Source organism: Salmo trutta, chromosome 10 (assembly GCF_901001165.1).
Source record: "Salmo trutta chromosome 10, fSalTru1.1, whole genome shotgun sequence".
NCBI classification, from domain to species: Eukaryota; Metazoa; Chordata; class Actinopteri; order Salmoniformes; family Salmonidae; genus Salmo; species Salmo trutta.
In genome coordinates, this window is record NC_042966.1 from 27,974,464 (window position 1) to 27,996,361 (window position 21,898).

General features: G+C 46.2%; 1 protein-coding gene across 1 annotated transcript in view; it reads right to left on the reverse strand.

The window, feature by feature from the left end:
• The window catches only part of lrpprc (leucine-rich pentatricopeptide repeat containing), an 83,320-nt gene that overhangs the window by 27,381 nt on the left and 34,041 nt on the right, over positions 1 to 21,898 (reverse strand). Inside the window, exons 23-25 of the mRNA XM_029765220.1 lie at positions 16,454 to 16,661; positions 5,192 to 5,316; positions 824 to 930 (exon numbers count right to left, since the gene is read on the reverse strand). Of these exons, the coding sequence (XP_029621080.1) occupies positions 824 to 930; positions 5,192 to 5,316; positions 16,454 to 16,661 (440 nt within the window). The remainder of the gene's footprint in view (positions 1 to 823; positions 931 to 5,191; positions 5,317 to 16,453; positions 16,662 to 21,898) is intronic.

Genomic DNA, 21,898 nt, shown 5'->3' on the forward strand with positions numbered 1-21,898 from the left:
GCGGATGGACTGACACGAACAAAAGACACAGAAAACGAATCAAGAAAACAGGACTTGTACGGAGCGCTTCTTCCCTAGGTACCTCCAGCTAATAGAAGCTCTTCTCCACTCCAGCCACAAAACATCTTCAATGTGCAGCTCTGCTGAACCCTAACCCTGCCCCCAGAATGAGGTACCCCCTCAAAACATCTTCAATGTGCAGCTCTACTGAACCCTAACCCTGCCCCCAGAATGAGGTACCTAAGGAGTAACCTAAGGAGTAACCACCTCACACAACAGTCCAATTAGCATCCCTCTCCTGAAACGGTGTTTGCTGGCCATCTCAGAAGACGGCTATATCATAGTAATGTGGTTCCCGAGACGTTAAACAGCTCCCCAGAGTTTTAGGCGTTAACCTACCCCTTAATACCACAGCTATATACAGCAATGTGTTCAGGAATGTGCCTGTCCTCTCTAGCCAGTTAATATGCAAATACAAAAACGCAGTCAATCCTTCAAATCAGAAGTATAGCTTAACCCCTGACCTGTTAGCTCCCAGGAAATTCACAGAGATAGGATTGGCTCCAATCTCTTAATAGAAATGGGAAAAAAGTGACTGCTTTTCATATAAACCACTGGCCACATCCAGCACGTAACACGCACAAACACACACTCCTCTGCTTCCCCCACCTGTTCTATTGTGTTGGTGAGGAATGGCATTAGTTCAGATTTAGACCCAATCGAATTTAAAAAGAGGGAACTTATTACTGCCGACTAATTAAGTATCTTTAAAATAGCTGTGTGCTGCATGCAAACACAATGGGAGGTGGTGTGGTGGTCCCACCTCAATGATTTTGCGGGCCTCCCGGTGGCGGCCGGTCTGCATGAAGGCGAAAAAGAGGTCGTACAGCATTGTCATCTCGCCTCGCTCCTGGCTCACAAAGTCCATCGCTGTGGGAAGAGGAGACGGAGAGCGAGGAGAGAGAGGTATGAGAGGCTAAACAAAACAACACACACACACACACACACACACACACTTGCAGAAAGCTTTTCCCCGCATTCTTCCAGTCCCATTAGAATGGCTATAAGCTGCTTGGCTTTCAGAGCTGAAACTTCTCAAAGAGCTGCTCTCAGCAGTCTGCTGCCAATCTCCCTCTATCAGGCACTGGCCAGGTGGAGATGTGGGGGCTCATCTGCATACACACCAGCACACACAGTCTATCCATAGAGACGCTCAAAACTAATACCAACGCAAACCTCACACTCTTCAACAATCTGTACATTTGAAAAAGGGACAAACACCCAGAATACTATTTCCATCCATTCATAAGTTTGCTGAGGGATAGAAATGAAGTGAATTTTTGATAACTGACACCATATGTTGTTTCCAGGCAGGGTGAGAGGACAGAGCAGCACAGGGGTGTGTGTTTAAGGGGAGCCCTGTCTGACCCTGGGCAGGGGCAGTGCCACTCACAGGGTGAGAGAAGAGGGCATAGGGCCAGGGGGTGTAGAGTGGTGCTCAACAGGGGGGGGGCACTCAAACCCACTCACCTACTGCACACAAAGGACTTAACCCCTTCACCACCCTTTTGTCAAGAGGAGGAGCCATTAAAATCATGATCGCCAGCATCCTACACAGTGACCTGGGGCCCGTTGTCAATTGTGGGCTCTTAGTAGACACTACACAGTGACTACGGGCTGGCCTGGGAGAGTGTACATTGTACATCACAACACACATTGTTGCACTACATGTCATGAATGTGAGGATGGAGGGAGGAGGGATGGATGAAGAGTTGGGAGACAGCCCAGTACAACACTGGGAACGAGCTCCCTGCCATCCAGGGCCTCTATATCTGAGGAAGGCCTGAAAAATGGCCAAAACTCCAGCCAGCCAAACCATACTGTTCACTCTGCTACCGTCTGGCAAACAGTACCGGAGCATCGACTCACGGACCAGCAGTCTTATGGCTTGGGGGTAGAAGCTAAATAGTCAACTAATGATACCTGAACTATCTGCACTGACCTAGACTATAAGCAGGGACTGTGAAGTAACACAAACACATGCATACACACACACGATAACATAGGCAGTATACACACACGTACGCATGGATTTTGCATTGTAGATATGTGGTAGTGGAGTATGGGCCTGAGGACACACACTTAGTGTGTTGTGAAATCTGTTATGAATGCATTGTAATGTTTTTAAAATTGTATAACTGCCTTAATTTTGCTGGAGCCCAGGAAGAGTGGGGATCCATAATAAATACAAATATGTACACATTCACTACACATATACACACAAACTACACAAAACCCTCACACATTCACAAACGTATTATTTGCTGCTGCTGCTACTCTGTTCTTTATTTTACTCGTATTATCTATCTATCCTGATGCCTAGTCACTTTACCCTGCCTTTATGTAGATATCTACCTCAAATACCTTATTATTATCTATCCTGATGCCTAGTCACTTTACCCTGCCTTCATGTACATATCTACCTCAAATATCTTATTATTATCTATCCTGATGCCTAGTCACTTTACCCTGCCTTTATGTACATATCTACCTCAAATACCTTATTATTATCTATCCTGATGCCTAGTCACTTTACCCTGCCTTCATCTACATATCTAAAATACCTTATTATTATTATCATCTATCCTGATGCCTAGTCACTTTACCCTGCCTTCATGTACATATCTACCTCAAATACCTTATTATTATCTATCCTGATGCCTAGTCACTTTACCCTGCCTTTATGTACATATCTACCTCAAATACCTTATTATTATCTATCCTGATGCCTAGTCACTTTACCCTGCCTTCATGTACATATCTACCTTAAATACCTTATTATTATCTATCCTGATGTCTAGTCACTTTACCCTGCCTTCATGTACATATCTACCTCAAATACCTTATTATTATCTATCCTGATGCCTAGTCACTTTACCCTGCCTTTATGTACATATCTACCTCAAATACCTTATTATTATCTATCCTGATGCCTAGTCACTTTACCCTGCCTTTATGTACATATCTACCTCAAATACCTTATTATTATCTATCCTGATGCCTAGTCACTTTACCCTGCCTTTATGTACATATCTACCTCAAATACCTTATTATTATCTATCCTGATGCCTAGTCACTTTACCCTGCCTTTATGTACATATCTACCTCAAATATCTTATTATTATCTCTCCTGATGCCTAGTCACTTTACCCTGCCTTTATGTACATATCTACCTCAAATACCTTATTATTATCTATCCTGATGCCTAGTCACTTTACCCTGCCTTTATGTACATATCTACCTCAAATATCTTATTATTATCTATCCTGATGCCTAGTCACTTTACCCTGCCTTTATGTACATATCTACCTCAAATACCTTATTATTATCTATCCTGATGCCTAGTCACTTTACCCTGCCTTTATGTACATATCTACCTCAAATACATTATTATCTATCTATCCTGATGCCTAGTCACTTTACCCTGCCTTCATGTACATATCTACCTCAAATACCGTATTATTATCTATCCTGATGCCTAGTCACTTTACCCTGCCTTCATGTACATATCTACCTCAAATACCTTATTATTATCTATCCTGATGCCTAGTCACTTTACCCTGCCTTTATGTACATATCTACCTCAAATACCTTATTATTATCTATCCTGATGCCTAGTCACTTTACCCTGCCTTTATGTAGATATCTACCTCAAATACCTTATTATTATCTATCCTGATGCCTAGTCACTTTACCCTGCCTTTATGTAGATATCTACCTCAAATACCTTATTATTATCTATCCTGATGCCTAGTCACTTTACCCTGCCTTTATGTACATATCTACCTCAAATACCTTATTATTATCTATCCTGATGTCTAGTCACTTTACCCTGCCTTTATGTACATATCTACCTCTAATACATTATTATTATCTATCCTGATGCCTAGTCACTTTACCCTGCCTTTATGTACATATCTACCTCAAATACATTATTATTATCTATCCTGATGCCTAGTCACTTTACCCTGCCTTCATGTACATATCTACCTCAAATACCTTATTATTATCTATGCTGATGTCTAGTCACTTTACCCTGCCTTCATGTACATATCTACCTCAAATACCTTATTATTATCTATCCTGATGCCTAGTCACTTTACCCTGCCTTTATGTACATATCTACCTCAAATATCTTATTATTATCTATCCTGATGCCTAGTCACTTTACCCTGCCTTTATGTACATATCTACCTCAAATACCTTATTATTATCTATCCTGATGCCTAGTCACTTTACCCTGCCTTTATGTACATATCTACCTCAAATACATTATTATCTATCTATCCTGATGCCTAGTCACTTTACCCTGCCTTCATGTACATATCTACCTCAAATACCGTATTATTATCTATCCTGATGCCTAGTCACTTTACCCTGCCTTCATGTACATATCTACCTCAAATACCTTATTATTATCTATCCTGATGCCTAGTCACTTTACCCTGCCTTTATGTACATATCTACCTCAAATACCTTATTATTATCTATCCTGATGCCTAGTCACTTTACCCTGCCTTCATCTACATATCTAAAATACCTTATTATTATTATCATCTATCCTGATGCCTAGTCACTTTACCCTGCCTTTATGTACATATCTACCTCAAATACCTTATTATTATCTATCCTGATGCCTAGTCACTTTACCCTGCCTTCATCTACATATCTAAAATACCTTATTATTATTATCATCTATCCTGATGCCTAGTCACTTTACCCTGCCTTTATGTACATATCTACCTCAAATACCTTATTATTATCTATCCTGATGCCTAGTCACTTTACCCTGCCTTTATCTGCATATCTAAAATACCTCGCACTCCTGCACATTGATCTGGTACTTCCTGTATATAGCTCCACATTGATCTGGTACTTCCTGTATATAGCTCCACATTGATCTGGTACTGGTACTCCCTGTATATAGCTCCACATTGATCTGGTACTTCCTGTATATAGCTCCATTCTAGTGTATTGTATTCCTCGTGTTAGTTACCATTTAATTTTGTATTATTATTTTTAAACTGACTTGTTGGGAAAGGTACGTAAGCAAGCATTTCACTGTAACGTCTACACCAGTTGTATTTGGCGCATGTGATCAAGAAATTTGATTTGTGGTGGTGGCATTCACCTTTCTGTAGGAGCTCCGTGTCTCCCCTCTCCACCAGGCCACAGATGACATCGTGGATACGTGGGAGTTGTCCATACTGCTTCTGACACTCCATAGCTGCCTCCAGAGCCCCGCCAAGGTCCTTACTGGTGAGACACGCAGAGAAAGAGAACATTCATTTAAAATCAAATCTATATGGCTGAGCGAAAACAAGACTACTCCAGGCCTTTGACCTCCGTCACAAACGACTGACCTCACAACAATGGAGCCCTTTTCAGCCCTGACAGGTCAACCAGGAGATGAGGCAATTGGCCACGTTCCTTTGACAAATCTCTCTGGTAGAACAAATGATTAAAAACATTGGGCTTTTCCAGGGTGAATGGATGAATAGACGGGAAACAACCTCTTTTGTGATCTTTAGCCTTCTCTCCTGTTCTCCAACGCTTTCAGCATCCCTCACCCCCCTCACCTCACCCCCAGCTGCGCAATTTAGAGGAATATGGCAACAAAATTAGAGCGCTCCCCGTGCCATCTCCACCCTCCTCCCGCTCCTCCCCCTGAACAAAGAGCCTGGGAGTGGGGCTGACAGAGGGCTGACGGAGAAGACAGAAAAACACCACTCCAATCCCTTCTATTGTGACTGCGCCGCCATCAATCTGTTGATTGGGTAATTACCATGCCAATCACACAGAGGTCACAGCGGATAGGGCACCGTTGGGAGGGGTCAGGTGGGGTGGGATAGCGAGCCAGAGAGAGGGGAGGGAGTGAGTAACAGGTATAATTTCTGTAGTGTTTTCTACCCTTGAAGATTATACAGCCACCGGACAAGGTAATGTGCCTCCCACCCAAAAAAGGTCTGACCTTGGTATGGGCAGAATGGAGAGGAGGGGGAGGTGGGTACGGGCAAAAAACACAGGATGTGATTGAGCTTGGAACACAAACTGGGCTCAGGCAATCGGTTTTAATTGAAATGAAGAGCGACAACATTATTCATCAAGCAGGAGTCAAGAGGCAATTCAACCACTCGCTTCCTGATTGAACAGCCACTCTCCAGAGAATGAGAGAGCAGCAGAGAGAGGGAGAGAAGAGGTGTAATTTATTTTAAAAAAAAGTGAGGGAGAAACTTTTACTGGACAGGAATATAGTGACCCGTGATCTACCTGCCAGTCGTGTTTATATGAATCCTCAAACTGGAGTTAAGTTACAGCCATACATACACTCAGTCAGAGTTACCTCGTTCCAAAGGTATTCTATCAAATTCTACAGAATCCTTTAATTCCAAGACGGTCGATCAGACATTTACACCACCCTCCCTCCATTCGACGACACCTCCATTCCGCCCACCCAAATACCCCAAACCCCTTCTTACAGGAAAAAACGTCTTTAGAAACTCCCGACCAGCATCGCAATTACAGCGCCCTCTCCTCCCATCTCCAACCAAAAAGAGAATTAACCATGTTGAAGGCTTCATAATTTCCCTAGGTACAATTTAGCTGTCACTTGCGCTCCGATTTACTCAAACACGTTCCCCCGTTAATGTCACCAACTTTGCATGTCAAGCACTTTCCAGCCAATTAAGTCCTGAAAAAAGATGGTGGCAGCGAGTGCTTTACGCACAGAACCTGAAGGATTAGACAAGAAAGATCATTTCTTCCCATCCTTTCATTATTTCCTTGCACGCCTCTCCTTCCCTCCTTCCTCTCCTCCGTCCCACTCTTTTGTTCCACAGAGATTGGCATTCACGTTATCACACCACTGTCCCCTGGAAGGAAGGGAGGGAGGGCCGAGCAGAAGAGGGTGTGTGTAGGGGAGAGTGTGTGTGTGTGTGGGGGTGTGGTGTTTGATCGTGACACCTCTAGCCTGCTGTTATGAGTTACATTAGGACACGGCTGCTAAGCCACAACATACAGTATACTCTGTACACACAGTGACAGACATATTGATTAATCTGTGGTCAAGTCCAACTTAATGGCTAGTCTGTCTCGGTTCCCCATTTCTGTTGTACAGCTGCACTTACATACTCCACTCCCAATTTGTCCCTCACCCCCTCTCTCACTCACGCACACACACTAGGAGTGAATCCAGTTCTCCATCTCAGGCCGCAGCCGCCTGGCAGCTCTCCTCCGTCTCATCTCCAACTGTAATACCCCCCCTCCCCCCCACTCCTCTCCAAGACTTGTCTCTCCCACCTCCCATTGTTAGGCTCATTAGCATTGCAGGGGTGCTAATCAAGGATATGGATCCAGTAAGGCAGTTAGCAAGCGGTTAGCGTCTCTCAGAGAGAGAGCCAGTGTGTTGGAGCGGTGCTCGGCGGCTAACTGGCTAGGCTGACGGGCTGTCAGCGTTAATCTGGGGGAGAAGTGTTCATTAAGTCATTACTGCTGACACTGTGATGAGACAGCGTCGCCAGAATGACACGTAGCGCTTTGTCCTCCGCCGCCAACGCCTCCCTGACTGACGGCACCAACAGAGAGAAGAGAAAGAGGAGGGGATGAGATGGAGAGCGAAAAGGAGGGATGAATAGTGGAGGAGATGGGAAGGGATAAATATGGAGAAGAAAGGGGAAAGCGATAGATGTGGAAAAGATAAAGGGCAGAGACGTGAAGAGAACGGGAAACCTTATTCTGGGGATGGAAAAAAATAAGTCTCTAAACTTTGTCTTTGTGCCAAGTAGAGGTCTAGGCTATACTAGGCCACAGAGATGTTCTTTACAGGTCTAGAAATCCCTCTAGAAAGCTTTCCTCGCCCTGGGTTTTGTATTGTGAGCCCAGTGAACCCCAGTCATTCAGCAGTGAACGTGGCTCTACTCTGTGCAGGGAGAAGAGAGATCCCTTGTTTTCACTGCTGCTAATGAACCTGGGGAAATTACCAAACTAATCTCAGAGCAGGCAGCAATTAAGGCATGAACCTCCACGGTGTGTTTGTGTTGAGCACTGACTGACAGCAAACAAACAGCCCCAGGGGGGCGCTTGCACCACACTGTTCAGTGTGTCAAACGTCCATGTGTGTAAAGGTACACCCTTGGTACACCCTCTCCCAGAGCATGTTAGGGGAAAAGGGTGTGTGTGTGTGTGTGTGTGTGTGTGAGAGAGGTGGGGGCGAAGGGGGGTTGTTTCGAACAGTGCGCCGCATGGCTGTGGCAAATCCAGCAATTAGTGCTCTGTACATAATTAACATGCAAATGAGCTGATCTACTTAAAAGCTGTTCTCACAAATAGACCTGAACAGGGGCTGAGGGGTGGGGCCATGGGGCCGCTGCTCCCAGAAACACAGGTTTTTTCCCCCGGACTCATTTGCATATTACATTTTTAGCGAGAAGGCATCGATAGCCATCTCAGAGAAGCGGAGCGTGAGTCAGAGTTATGTAAATAGGGGTCAGGAGGGGGAGGCTAGGGTTGTTAGGGGTACAGCAGCTGGCCGATCCCCAAACATACACACACGCACACAAAGCCTTGCAATCTAACCCCCTCCCCCCACCTCTGTTAGAAAGACACACAAACACACAAAAATGCATGCACAGCCCAGCCCCAGATCCAAACCCTCCCTGACTGAACCAGTTCCCCAGAATGCTCCTTCAAGCATGATCAGGACTCTGGCTCACATGACCCACCACAGCCAATGATGAACAACGAAGCAGTGAGACACAGGAAGTCCTTTTCCCAGAGAAAGTGTTCAGGTACCCTGTTGGGCGTTATCATCTGGGCTCTGTTCCATTCCACCACTTAGAATGAAGGATTACTATGGGACACACACACACACACACAGCAAATAGTCTGGGTAGCCATTTGATTACCTGTTCAGGAGTCTTATGGCTTGAGGGTAAAAGCTGTCGAGAAGCCTTTTGGTCCTAGACTTGGCACTCCGGTACCGCTTGCTATGCGGTTGCAGACAGAACAGTCTATGACTGAGGTGGCTGGGGTCTTTGACAATTTTTAGGGCCTTTCTCTGACACTGCCTGGTGTAGAGGTCCTGGATGGCAGACAGCCATTGTATTGGGCCGTACACACTACCCTCTGTAGTGCCTTGCGGTTGGAGGCCGAGCAATTACCATACCAGGCAGTGATTCTACTGGTATGCTAGTCTAACCTGGGTTCAAATACTACTTCAAAGTAAATATTGAGATATAACCAAATACAAATAAATACTCCCATGCATTTGAACCCAGGTCCTAGGAGTATTTTAAATATTTTCAAATACCATAAAACTTCACATAAACAGTCTCAAATAGCCGCTTGTCCCTGTGCCTGCCCACATATCAGCAAATAAACGGCTGTTTCAAATAAAACACAGGGTCTAAATGAATTGTTACATTAAATAATTCAGTAATGACTCGAAAAAAATTGCTATTATCAGTATTTAAATGGGCAGTAAGAACTACTAGCCAGTGGCTGCTAACAGCGGAGAACTGCTAGCTAACTGGCAAGCTCACACAGTCAACAACTTCAGAGTACAGACACCAAAAACAAATCGCTATCTATTCACAAAAGTAATAACTGCCAAAATGGACCGTCAAAGTGGAGAATAATAATAATAATAATATATAGTAGCAGTCAAAAGTTGACACACCTACTCATTCAACCTACTCTACATTGAATAATAATAGTGAAGACATCAAAACTGTGAAATAACATATCACAACCAAAAATGTTAAACAAATCAAAATATATTTTATATTTGAGATTCTCCAAAGTAGCCACCCTTTGCCTTGATAACTGCTTTGCACAATCTTGGCATTCTCTCAACCAGCTTCATGATGTAGTCACCTGGAATGCATTTCAATTAACAGGTGTGCCTTGTTAAAAGTACATTTGTGGAATTTCTTTCCTTCTTAAAGCGTTTGAGCCAATCAGTTGTGTTGTGACAAGGTAGGGTGGTATACAGAATATAGCCATATTTGGTAAAAGACCAAGTCCATATTATGGCAAGAACAGCTCAAATAAGCAAAGAGAAATGACAGTCCATCATTACTTCAAGACATGAAGGTCAGTGCAGTCGCAAAAACCATCAAGAACTATGATGAAACTGGCTCTCATGAGGACCACCACAGGAAAGGAAGACCCAGAGTTACCTCTGCTGCAGAGGAGAAGTTCATTAGAGTTAACTGCACCTCAGATTGCAGCCCAAATAAATGCTTCAGAGTTCAAGTAAGAGATACATGTCAACAACATCAACAGTTCAGAGGAGACTGCGTGAATCAGGCCTTCATGGTCGAATTGCTGCAAAGAAACCACTACTAAAGGACAGCAATAAGAAGATGAGACTTGCTTGGGCCAAGAAACACGAGCAATTGACATTAGACCGGTGGAAATCTGTCCTTTGGTCTGATGAGTCCAAATTTGAGTTTTTGGGTTCCAACCGCTGTGTCTTTGTGAAACACAGAGTAGGTGAACGGATGATCTCCGCATGTGTGGTTCCCACCGTGAAGCATGGAGGAGGTGTGATGGTGCTTTGCTGGTGACACTGTCAGTGATTTGTTTAGAATTGAAGGCACACTTAACCAGCATTGCGAACACAGCATTCTGCAGCGATACGCCATCCCATTTGGTTTGCACTTAGTGGGACTATAATAGTTTTTTCAACAGGACAATGACCCAACACACCTCCAAGCTGTGTAAGGGCTATTTGACCAAGAAGGAGAGCGATGGAGTGCTGCATCAGATGACCTGGCCTCCACAAATCACACGACCTCAACCGAATTGAGATGGTTTGGGATGAGTTGGAGTGCAGAGTGAAGGAAAAGCAGCCAACAAGTGCTCAGCATATGTGGGAACTCCTTCAAGACTGTTGGAAAATAATTCCAGGTGAAGCTAGTTGAGAGAATGCCAAGAGTGCGCAAAGCTGTCATCAAGGCATGCTAGTTAGCTACGGCATCATAGGATATGGTGCACTGGGTGGGTTTCACGGAAGAATACTGTACCAAGTTATCTAGCTGAATAAACTAAGTTTGAGCCTATTCCTGGAAACATTGAACCACTGTAGTTTACATCAATTATAATTTCTAAAGTGGAAGTTGGAAAAGTTATATTTGAGTGTTTCAGTGAATGGTTAGTGAGGGAGGCCCTGCTCTCTCGCTTCCCCAGTTGTTTAGTTCATTTTCATTCCAATCTCCTTTGCATTAGCGTAGCCTCTCCTGTAGCCTGTCAACTATGTGTCTGTCTATACCTGTTCTCTCCCCTCTGCACAGGCCACACAAACGCTTCACACCGCATGGCCGCTGCCACTCTAACCTGGTGGTCCCAGCGTGCACGACCCACGTGGAGTTCCAAGTCTCCGGCAGCCTCTGGAACTGCCGGTCTGCGGCCAACAAGGCAGAGTTCATCTCAGCCTATGCTACCCTCGACTTCTTGGCGCTGACGGAAACATGGATTACCACAGAAAACACTGCTACTCCTACTGCTCTCTCCTCGTCTGACCACGTGTTCTCGCATACCCCGAGAGCATCTGGTCAGCGGGGTGGTGGCACTGGAATCCTCATCTCTCCCAAGTGGACATTCTCTCTTTCTCCCCTGAACCATCCGTCTATCTCCTCCTTTGAATTCCATGCTGTCACAGTCACTAGCCCATTCAAGCTTAACATCCTTATCATTTATCGCCCTCCAGGTTCCCTTGGAGAGTTCATCAATGAGCTTGACGCCTTGATAAGTTCCTTTCCTGAGGATGGCTCACCCCTCACAATTCTGAGTGACTTTAACCTCCCTACGTCTACCTTTGACTCATTTCACTCTGCCTCCTTCTTTCCACTCCTCTCCTCTTTTGACCTCACCCTCTCACCGTCCCCCCCTTCTCACAAGGCAGGCAATACGCTTGACCTCCTCTTTACTAGATGCTGTTCTACTAATCTCACTGCAACTCCCCTCCAAGTCTCCGACCACTACCTTGTATCCTTTTCCCTCTCGCTCTCCTCCAACACTACTCGCTCTGCCCCTACTCAGATGGTATTGCGCCGTCACAACCTTCACTCTCTCTCTCCTGCTACTCTCTCCTCTTCCATCCTATCATCTCTTCCCTCTGCTCAAACCTTCTCCAACCAATCTCCTGATTCTGCCTCCTCAAACCTCCTCTCCTCCCTTTCTGCATCCTTTGACTCTCTATGTCCCCTATCCTCCCGGCCGGCTCGGTGCTCCGCTCCTGCTCCGTGGCTTGACGACTCATTGCGAGCTCACAGAACAGGGCTCCGGGCAGCCGAGCGGAAATGGAGGAAAACTAGCCTCCCTGCGGACCTGGCATCTTTTCACTCCCTCCTCTCCACATTTTTTTCCTCTGTTTCTGCTGCTAAAGCCACTTGCTACCACTCTAAATTCCAAGCATCTGCCTCTAACCCTAGGAAGCTCTTTGCCACCTTCTCCTCCCTCCTGAACCCCCCCCCACTCCCACTCTGCGGATGACTTCGTCAACCATTTTGAAAAGAAGGTTGACGACATCCGATCCTCGTTTGTTAAGTCAAACGACACCGCTGGTCCTGCTCACATTGCCCTACCCTATGCTTTGACCTCTTTCTCCCCTCTCTCTCCAGATGAAATCTTGCGACTTGTGACGGCCGGTCGCCCAACAACCTGCCCGCTTGACCCCATCCCCTCCTCTCTTCTCCAGACCATTTCCGGAGACCTTCTCCCTTACCTCACCTCGCTCATCAACTCATCCTTGATCGCTGGCTACGTCCCTTCCGTCTTCAAGAGAGCGAGCGTTGCACCCCTTCTCAAAAAACCTACACTCGATCCCTCCGATGTCAACAACTACAGACCAGTATCCCTTCTTTTCTCTCCAAAACTCTTGAGCGTGCCGTCCTTGGCCAGCTCTCTTTCTCTCTCTCTCAGAATGACCTTCTTGATCCAAATCAGTCAGGTTTCAAGACTGGTCATTCAACTGAGACTGCTCTTCTCTGTGTCACGGAGGCTCTCCGCACTGCTAAAGCTAACTCTCTCTCCTCTCATCCTTCTAGACCCATCTGCTGCCTTTGATACTGTGAACCATCAGACCCTCCTCTCGACCCTCTCCGAGTTGGGCGTCTCCGGTGCGGCTCACTCTTGGATTGCGTCCTACCTGGCAGGTCGCTCCTACCAGGTGGCGTGGCCAGAATCCGTCTCCGCACCACGTGCTCTCACCACTGGTGTCCCCCAGGGCTCAGTTCTAGGCCCTCTCCTATCCTCGCTATACACCAAGTCACTTGGCTCTGTCATATCCTCACATGGTCTCTCCTATCATTGCTAAGCAGACGACACAAAATTAATCTTCTCCTTTCCCCCTTCTGATAACCAGGTGGTGAATCGCATCTCTGCATGTCTGGCAGACATATCAGTGTGGATGACAGATCACCACCTCAAGCTGAACCTCGGCAAGACGGAGCTGCTCTTCCTCCCGGGGAAGGACTGCCCGTTCCATGATCTCGCCATCACGGTTGACAACTCCATTGTGTCCTCCTCCCAGAGTGCTAAGAGCCTTGGCGTGACCCTGGACAACACGCTGTCGTTCTCCGCTAACATCAAGGCGGTGACCCGATCCTGTAGGTTCATGTTCTACAACATTCGCAGAGTACGACCCTGCCTTACACAGGAAGCGGCACAGGTCCTAATCCAGGCACTTGTCATCTCCCGTCTTGATTTCTGCAACTCGCTGTTGGCGGGGCTCCCTGCCTGTGCCATTAAACCCCTACAACTCATCCAGAAGGCCGCAGCCCGTCTGGTGTTCAACCTTCCCAAGTTCTCTCACGTCACCCCGCTCCTCCGCACACTCCACTGGCTTCCAGTTGAAGCTCGCATCTGCTACAAGACCATGGTGCTTGCCTACGGAGCTGTGAGGGGAACGGCACCCCCGTACCTTCTGATCAGTCCCTACACCCAAAGAAGGGCACTGCGTTCATCCACCTCTGGCCTGCTCGCCTCCCTACCTCTGCGGAAGCACAGTTCCCGCTCAGCCCAGTCAAAACTGTTCGCTGCTCTGGCACCCCAATGGTGGAACAAGCTCCCTCACGACGCCAGGACAGCGGAGTCAATCACCACCTTCCGGAGACACCTGAAACCCCACCTCTTTAAGGAATACCTGGGATAGGATAAAGTAATCCTTGACTTAGTACATGACTTAGTACTTGGTGGCAAAACCCTTGTTGGCAATCACAGAGGTCAGACGTTTCTTGTAGTTGACCACCAGGTTTGCACACATCTCAGAAGGGATTTTGTCCCACTCCTCTTTGCAGAGCTTCTCCAAGTCATTAAGGTTGAGGCTGACATTTGGCAACTCGAACCTTCAGCTCCCTCCACAGATTTTCTATGGGATTAAGGTCTGGAGACTGGCTAGGCCTCTCCAGGACCTTAATGTGCTTCTTCTTGAGCCACTTCTTTGTTGCCTTGGCTGTGTGTTTTGGGTCATTGTCATGCTGGAATACCCATCCACGATCCATTTTCAATGCCCTGGCTGAGGGAAGGAGGTTCTCACCCAAGATTTGACAGTACATGGCCCCGTCAAATGATGCGGTGAAGTTGTCCTGTCCCCTTAGCAGAAAAACACCCCCAAAGCATAATGTTTCCACCTCCATGTTTGACGGTGGAGATGGTGTTCTTGGGGTCATAGGCAGCATTCCTCCTCCTCCAAACACAGCGAGTTGAGTTGATGCCAAAGAGCTCAATTTTGGTCTCATCTGACCACAACACTTTCACCAGTTGTCCTCTGAGTCATTCAGATGTTCATTGGCAAACTTCAGATGGGCATGTATATGTATTCTTCAGCAGGGGGACCTTGCGGGCGCTGCAGGATTTCAGCCCTTCACGGCGTAGTGTGTTAACAATTGTTTTCTTGGTGACTATGGTCCCAGCTGCCTTGAGATCATTGACAAGATCCTCCCGTGTAGTTCTGGGCTGATTCCTCACCGTTCTCATGATCATTGCAACTCCACGAGGTGAGATCTTGCATTGAGTCCCAGGCCGAGGAATATTGACAGTTCTTTTGTGTTTCTTCCATTTGCAAATAATCGCACCAAATGTTGTCACCTTCTCACCAAGCTGCTTGGCGATGGTCTTGTAGCCCATTCCAGCCTTGTGTAGGTCTACAATCTTGTCCCTGACATCCTTGGAGAGCTCTTTGGTCTTGGCCATGGTGGAGAGTTTGGAATCTGATTGATTGATTGCTTCTGTGGACAGGTGTCTTTTTTACAGGTAACAAGCTGCGGTTAGGAGCACTCCCTTTAAGAGTGTGCTCCTAATCTCAGCTCGTTACCTGTATAAAAGACACCTGGGAGCCAGAAATCTTTCTGATTGAGAGGGGGTCAAATACTTATTTCCCTGATTAAAATGCAAATCAATTTATAATATTTTTGACATGCGTTTTCTGTATATTTTTGTTGTTATTCTGTCTCTCACTGTTCAAATAAACCTGACATTAAAATGGTAGACTGATCATTTCTTTGTAAGTGGGCAAACATACAAAATCAGCAGGGGATCAAATACCTTTTCCCCCCACTGTAGATGTACTATTGTAAAGTGGTTGTTCCACTGGATATCATAAGGTGAATGAACCAATTTGTAAGTCGCTCTGGATAAGAGCGTCTGCTAAATGACGTAAATGTAAGGCAAAGGGTGGCTACTTTGAAGAAACTCAAATATAAATCAAATTATATTTTAACACTTTTTTGGTCACTACATGATTCCATGTGTTATTTCATAGTTTTGATGTCTTCACTAAACCCTGGAATGAGTTGGTGTCCAAACTTTTGACTGGTTCCGTGTATGTATGTATGTATGTATGTATGTATGTATGCATGCGTGTATGCGTGTGTGCGTGTGTGCGTGTGTGCGTGTGTGCGTGCGTGTGTGCGTGTGTGCGTGTGTATATATATATATATATATATTTTTTTTTTTTAGAGGCATACTAAGACAAAAATAAATGTGACAATGTGTAAATAATAACACATTGCATGAAATGAAGAAATTCATTAAAATGCTGGAAGTGAAAGCTGAAAATAAACAAGTAACTATGCAAATGAGCCAAAGCTGTGTGCATTATGGAAAAAGACACCTGGCTCAAATAGAAGCCTGTCTCTAATAAGCGCCTGTTGTATTCAGTGATTTAAACAAATAAACGCCAGGGTTATTAATTCAAGTTAAGGACATCATTTCAAAATGGCCACATTATTTGAAAATACGCTATAAGTTAATATTTAAATAAGAAATAATTAAATACATGTATTTGAACACAGGTCTGATGCTAGTATGCAGTCTGGACACAGGAGTCTAGCCCACAAGTCCTATAGAGTACATGACAGCTGTTAGGACTGAAGGAGGAAGTACTACTCACGTCTCCAGGTGGGCTGAGACCAGGGGGGAGCAGAGGTTGGCGGTGGGCGTGGCCAGGCCCAGGGTGAAGATGGTGTCTTGGAGCCTGCGGACAGCTGCCACGTCCCCCTTCATGGCCGCAGCATTGAGGACGTGGAAGAGTAGGGTAACGGTGGTGTCCCTCACAGCCACCTCCTTCTCCTTCATTTCCTTCAGCATGTCCACCGCCTCTGTGATTGGGGGGAGAGATGGAGAAGACAGAGAGGGGGGAGATGGATGGAGGGAGGGAGGGGGAGAAGAGAGAGAGGGGCGGGGAGAGATAAAGTCAACATGGGAGCTGGCCAAATGCATGTTGATAAAACTACAAGCGAATGTCAACATCTGACACAATTACTCAATAAATGTAATCTAGTATTACAGTCAGTTACTTGTGGCTTAACTGCCTTGTCCTAGAGAGACTTAGGGGGCCAGGAACTACAATGGGGTGGTTAAAATAAGTAGTCAGCGCTCAATCTCACTTGATGGGAAGACTCCAAATGAAAGAGGGAGGGAAGGAGGAGACAATGTGAGAGAGAGAATGAGAGCGAGATGGGGAGAAGGTGATAAAAGGCCCCTTAGATAATTCCATGTGGGGAAAACAAACCGCTATTAAAACAGCGTTTTACACCCAGCAGGAATGCAAATCGGCCCGTATAATGCCAATTTCCTGCTAATTGCTACTTGCATTTCTAAACGAGACTACAATTACCGGGCCGCTTTTTCCCGTCCCTGTGCCGAAAGCGATGGGGCTAAATTATAGGTGTGCGGCGAGTGCCCGGCGTGCCCTGGCCCCGGGTCCTACAGAGGTAATAATGGAGGCTTTTCAGCAGGCTGGGCACCCATCTGGCCGACTGGGCCGTGCGGAGTGAACACTCTCCTCTTCTCGTCTCTCTCCCTCGGCAGCAGTCAGCTGCTCTGTGGCAGGGCCAGACAATTAAGATGTGTTTACACTGTGTTTAGAGGCGTGCTAATGGGCTGATACCGATAGGGTCTGTTTACACCGGTGATACTAATCATCACAGCTTGGTCAGAGAAAGAAAACATCTAGCTCGTCAGTACACACCCCATGTAAACACACACACACACAAACTAACTATTATTGGCTTTGGCCCTCAACTACCACGCATATGTGAGTTCTGGCCTCATTTGGGCTCAAACCCCAATTGCTACTCACAGTGTGAGTGCTGTGGCTAGCAGACTCAATAACAGCCAGAACAGAAAGGACCCTGTGTTGACCACTACAGGTGAGTGCAGTTGGATGCCACCATCCCTCCAGTTCTGGCAGTCTACTTCTCTGGCTAGCTATTATACCTCTTCAACCAGAGTGTTCTCTCAGGGATGAACACTCCAGTGACACGACAGCACACACACACACACACACACTGGTGTGTGCTTTGGCATCCAAATTCCAGTCTGCCTCTCAATCTCTCCCTCCCCCCTCATTTTCACGAGTTGTTATGCAAATGAAGCACAGTCTGTGACTGTCACAGATTTAATGAAGCAAAAAGGGAAATTGGAAAGGGGAAGAGGGGTGGGGGTTCATGTGGGTCACACTGGGTTTCTAAGAGACAGCTTTTGTTTTGTGTCTGGGGCTCATTCTGTTCTCTCCCCGGGGCGTCAGGATGGGGTGGATATGGATCTGAACAGGGCCCAGTTGGGTCATGTCTCTCTGGGGTTGGGGTGACCCTACATGTACCTGTGGATATCCCCTTCACTGGATCTCTGAATATATTTCTCTATAGGATGATACTGTGGAGAGGAATCAAAGCCTTGACTAATGACAAAGAAAGCCTTGGATGCTGTTCCCCAGAATGGTTGGGATTTCTACCTGCAGGCTATGGCCTCATTGTGACTGAATGGTATTGGATGAAAACCTGCAGACAACCTGCAGACAACCTGCAGACAACCTGCAGACAACCTGCAGACAACCTGCAGACAACCTGCAGACAACCTGCAGACAACCTGCAGACAACCTGCAGACAACTGACGAAGAAAACATGGAAAACCAGCTCTGTGGTTCTATGAAATCGATTGATTAATCAAGTACCAAGTATCATGGGGTAGGACACCAGCAAACACTGCAGCCCTTGAGAACTGGACTAAGGGGCTAGAGTTGAATTCCTTAGCTGTAGGTGTGAACTCACTGGGCCAGGGATATATATTTTTTTTCTCACCAGGTAGGACAGTTGAGAACAAGTTCTGATTTACAACTGCAACCTGGCCACGATAAAGCAAAGCAGTGCGACAAAAACAACAGAGTTACACATGGGATAAACAAACGTACAGTCAATAACACAAAATAAAAATCTATATACAGTGTTCCAATGTAGCAAGATGAGAGAGGAAAGGCAATAAATAGGCCCCAGTGGCAAAATAATTACAATTTAGCATTAACACTGGAGCGATAGATGTGCAAGTAGAGATACTGGGGTGCAAAAGAGCAAAAATAAATAACAATATGGGGATGAGGTAGTTGGGTGGGCTATTTACAGATGGGCTCTGTACAGGTGCAGTGATCGGTAAGCTGCTCAGATAGCTGATGCTTAAAGTTAGTGAGGGAGATAAGTCTCCAGCGTCAGTGATTTTTGCAATTCATTCCAGTCATTGGCAGCAGAGAACTGGAATGGAAGGCGGCCAAAGGAAGTGTTGGCTTTGGTGATGACCAGTGAAATATACCTGCTGGAGTGCGTGCTACGGGTGGGTGTTGCTATGGTGACTAAGTGAGCTGAGATAAGGCGGGGCTTTACCTAGCAAAGACTTATAGATGACCTGGAGCCAGTGGGTTTGGCGACGAATATGAAGCGAGGGCCAGCCAACGAGAGCATACAGGACGCAGTGGTGAGTAGTATATGGGGCTTTGGTGACAAAACAGATGGCACTGTGATAGACTACATCCAATTTGTGGAGTAGAGTGTTGGAAGTCAAAGTCAAGGATCGGTAGGATAGTCAGTTTTACGAGGGTATGTTTAGCAGCATGAGTGAAGGAGGTTTTTGTTGCGAAATAGGAAGACAATTCTAGATTTAATTTTGAATTGGAGATGCTTAATGTGAGTCTGGAAGGAGAGTTTACAGTCTAACCAGACACCTAGGTATTTGTAGTTGTCCACATATTCTAAGTCAGAACCGTCCAGAGTAGTGATGCTAGTCGGGCGGGCGGGCGGGTGTGGGCAGCGATCAGTTGAAGAGCATGCATTTAGTTTTACTTGCATTTAAGAGCAGTTGGAGGCCACGGAAGGAGTGTTGTATGGCATTGAAGCTCGTCTGGAGGTTTGTTAAGACACAGTGTCCAAAGAAGGGCCAGAAGTATACAGAATTGTGTCGTCTGCGTAGAGGTGGATCAGAGAATCACCAGCAGCAAGAGCGACATCATTTATATATACAGAGAAAAGAGTCGGCCCGAGAATTGAACCTTGCGGCAACCCCATAGACACTGCCAGAGGTCCGGACAACAGGCCCTCTGATTTGACACACTGAACTCTATCTGAGAAGTAGTAGGTGAACCAGGTGATCTGTTTGTTAACTTGGCTTTGGAAGACTTTAGAAAGGCAGGGCAGGATGAATATAGGTCTATAACAGTTTGGGTCTAGAGTTTCTCCCCCTTTGAAGAGGCGGATGACTGCAGCAGCTTTCCAATCTTTAGGTAACTCAGACGATACGAAAGAGAGGATGAATAGGCTAGTAATAGGGGTTGCAACAATTGCGGCGGATAATTTTAGAAAGAGGTTCCAGATTGTCTAGCCCAGCTGATTTGTAGGGGTCCAGATTTTGCAGCTCTTTCAGAACCTCAGCTGTCTGGATTTGGGTGAAGGAGAAGCAGGGGAGGGACTTGGGAAAGTTGCTGCAGGGGGGTGCAGAGCTGTTGGCCGGGGTAGGGGTAGCCAGGTGGAAAGCATGGCCAGCCGTAGAAAAATGCTAATTGAAATTCTCGATTATCATGGATTTATCGGTGGTGACAGTGTTTCCTAGCCTCAGAGCATTGGGCAGCTGGGAGGAGGTACTCTTATTCTCCATGGACTTTACAGTGTCACAAAACTTTTTGGAATTTGTGCTACAGGATGTAAATTTCTGTTTGAAAAAGCTAGCCTTTGCTTTCCTAACTGACTGTGTATATTGGTTCCTAACTTCCCTGAAAAGTTGCATATCGCAGGGGCTATTCGATGCTAATGCAGTACACCACAGGATGTTTTTGTGCTGGTCAAGGGCAGTCAATTCTGGAGTGAACCAAGGGCTATATCTGTTTTTAAGTTCTCCATTTTTTGAACGGGCATGCTTATTTAAGATGGTGAGGAAAGCACTTTTAAAGAATAACCAGGCATCCTCTACTGACGGGGATGAGGTCAATATCCTTCCAGGATACCCGGGCCAGGTCGATTAGAAAAGACCTGCTCGCTGAATTGTTTTAGGGAGCGTGTGACAGTGATGAGGGGTGGTCATTTGACGGCAGACCCATTAAGACCCAGGCAATGAGGCAGTGATCGCTGAGATCCTGGTTGATGACAACAGAGGTGTATTTAGAGGGCAGGTTGGTCAGGATGATATCTATGAGGGTGCCCGTGTTTACGGATTTAGGGTTGTACCTGGTTGGTTCCTTGATAATTTGTGTGAGTTTGAGGGCATCTAGCTTAGAACGGCCGGGGTGTTAAGCATATCCCAGTTTAGGTCATCTAACAGTACAAATTCTGAAGATTGAAGGGGGGCAATCAAATCACATATGGATTCCAGGGCACAGCTGGAGGCTGAGGGGGGTCTATAACAAGCAGCAACAGTGAGACTTATTTCTGGAAAGGTGGATTTTTAAAAAGTAGAAGCTTGAACTGTTTGGGCACAGACCTGGATAGCATGACAGAACTCTGCAGGCTATCTCTGCAGTAGATTGCGACTCTGCCCCCTTTGGCAGTTCTATGTTGGCGGAAAATGTTGTAGTTGATGGAAATTTCAGAGTTTTTGGTGGGGGAAATCTGACATTAGGATCAAACCCAAGTTAACGAGAGTGGGGGGGTTAGGGGGGGAAAAAAGTTACCCACTCCCCGACTGCCCATCAGCACGTTACACACACCAGCAGAGTCGTACTGGGGGAAGGAACATGTTAGCTAGCCTGCGAGGGAATGAGCACCCATCAGAGGAGAGACAGCTCATCTCTTCTTCTCTCCTTCCTGACGGCACCACTAATCACCACGACCAGTGGCTCGGCGCTAACATGACCAAATGGAGGCTAGGCGTCCAAGCAGACGGAGTGGTATGTATATCAGCCAAGCCAGCCAGCCAGCCAGGGATCTGAAACTCATCCAGCCACATACTGCCACGGCCAGGTAAACAAATATCACACAGGCCATTAATCCCTCTAATTTCCCTGCCTTGCGTTCCACTAGGCCCCTGCACACCCAGGGCTGTGTTTACCGGAGGACCCCACAGAGGCTTTAGCTATCCC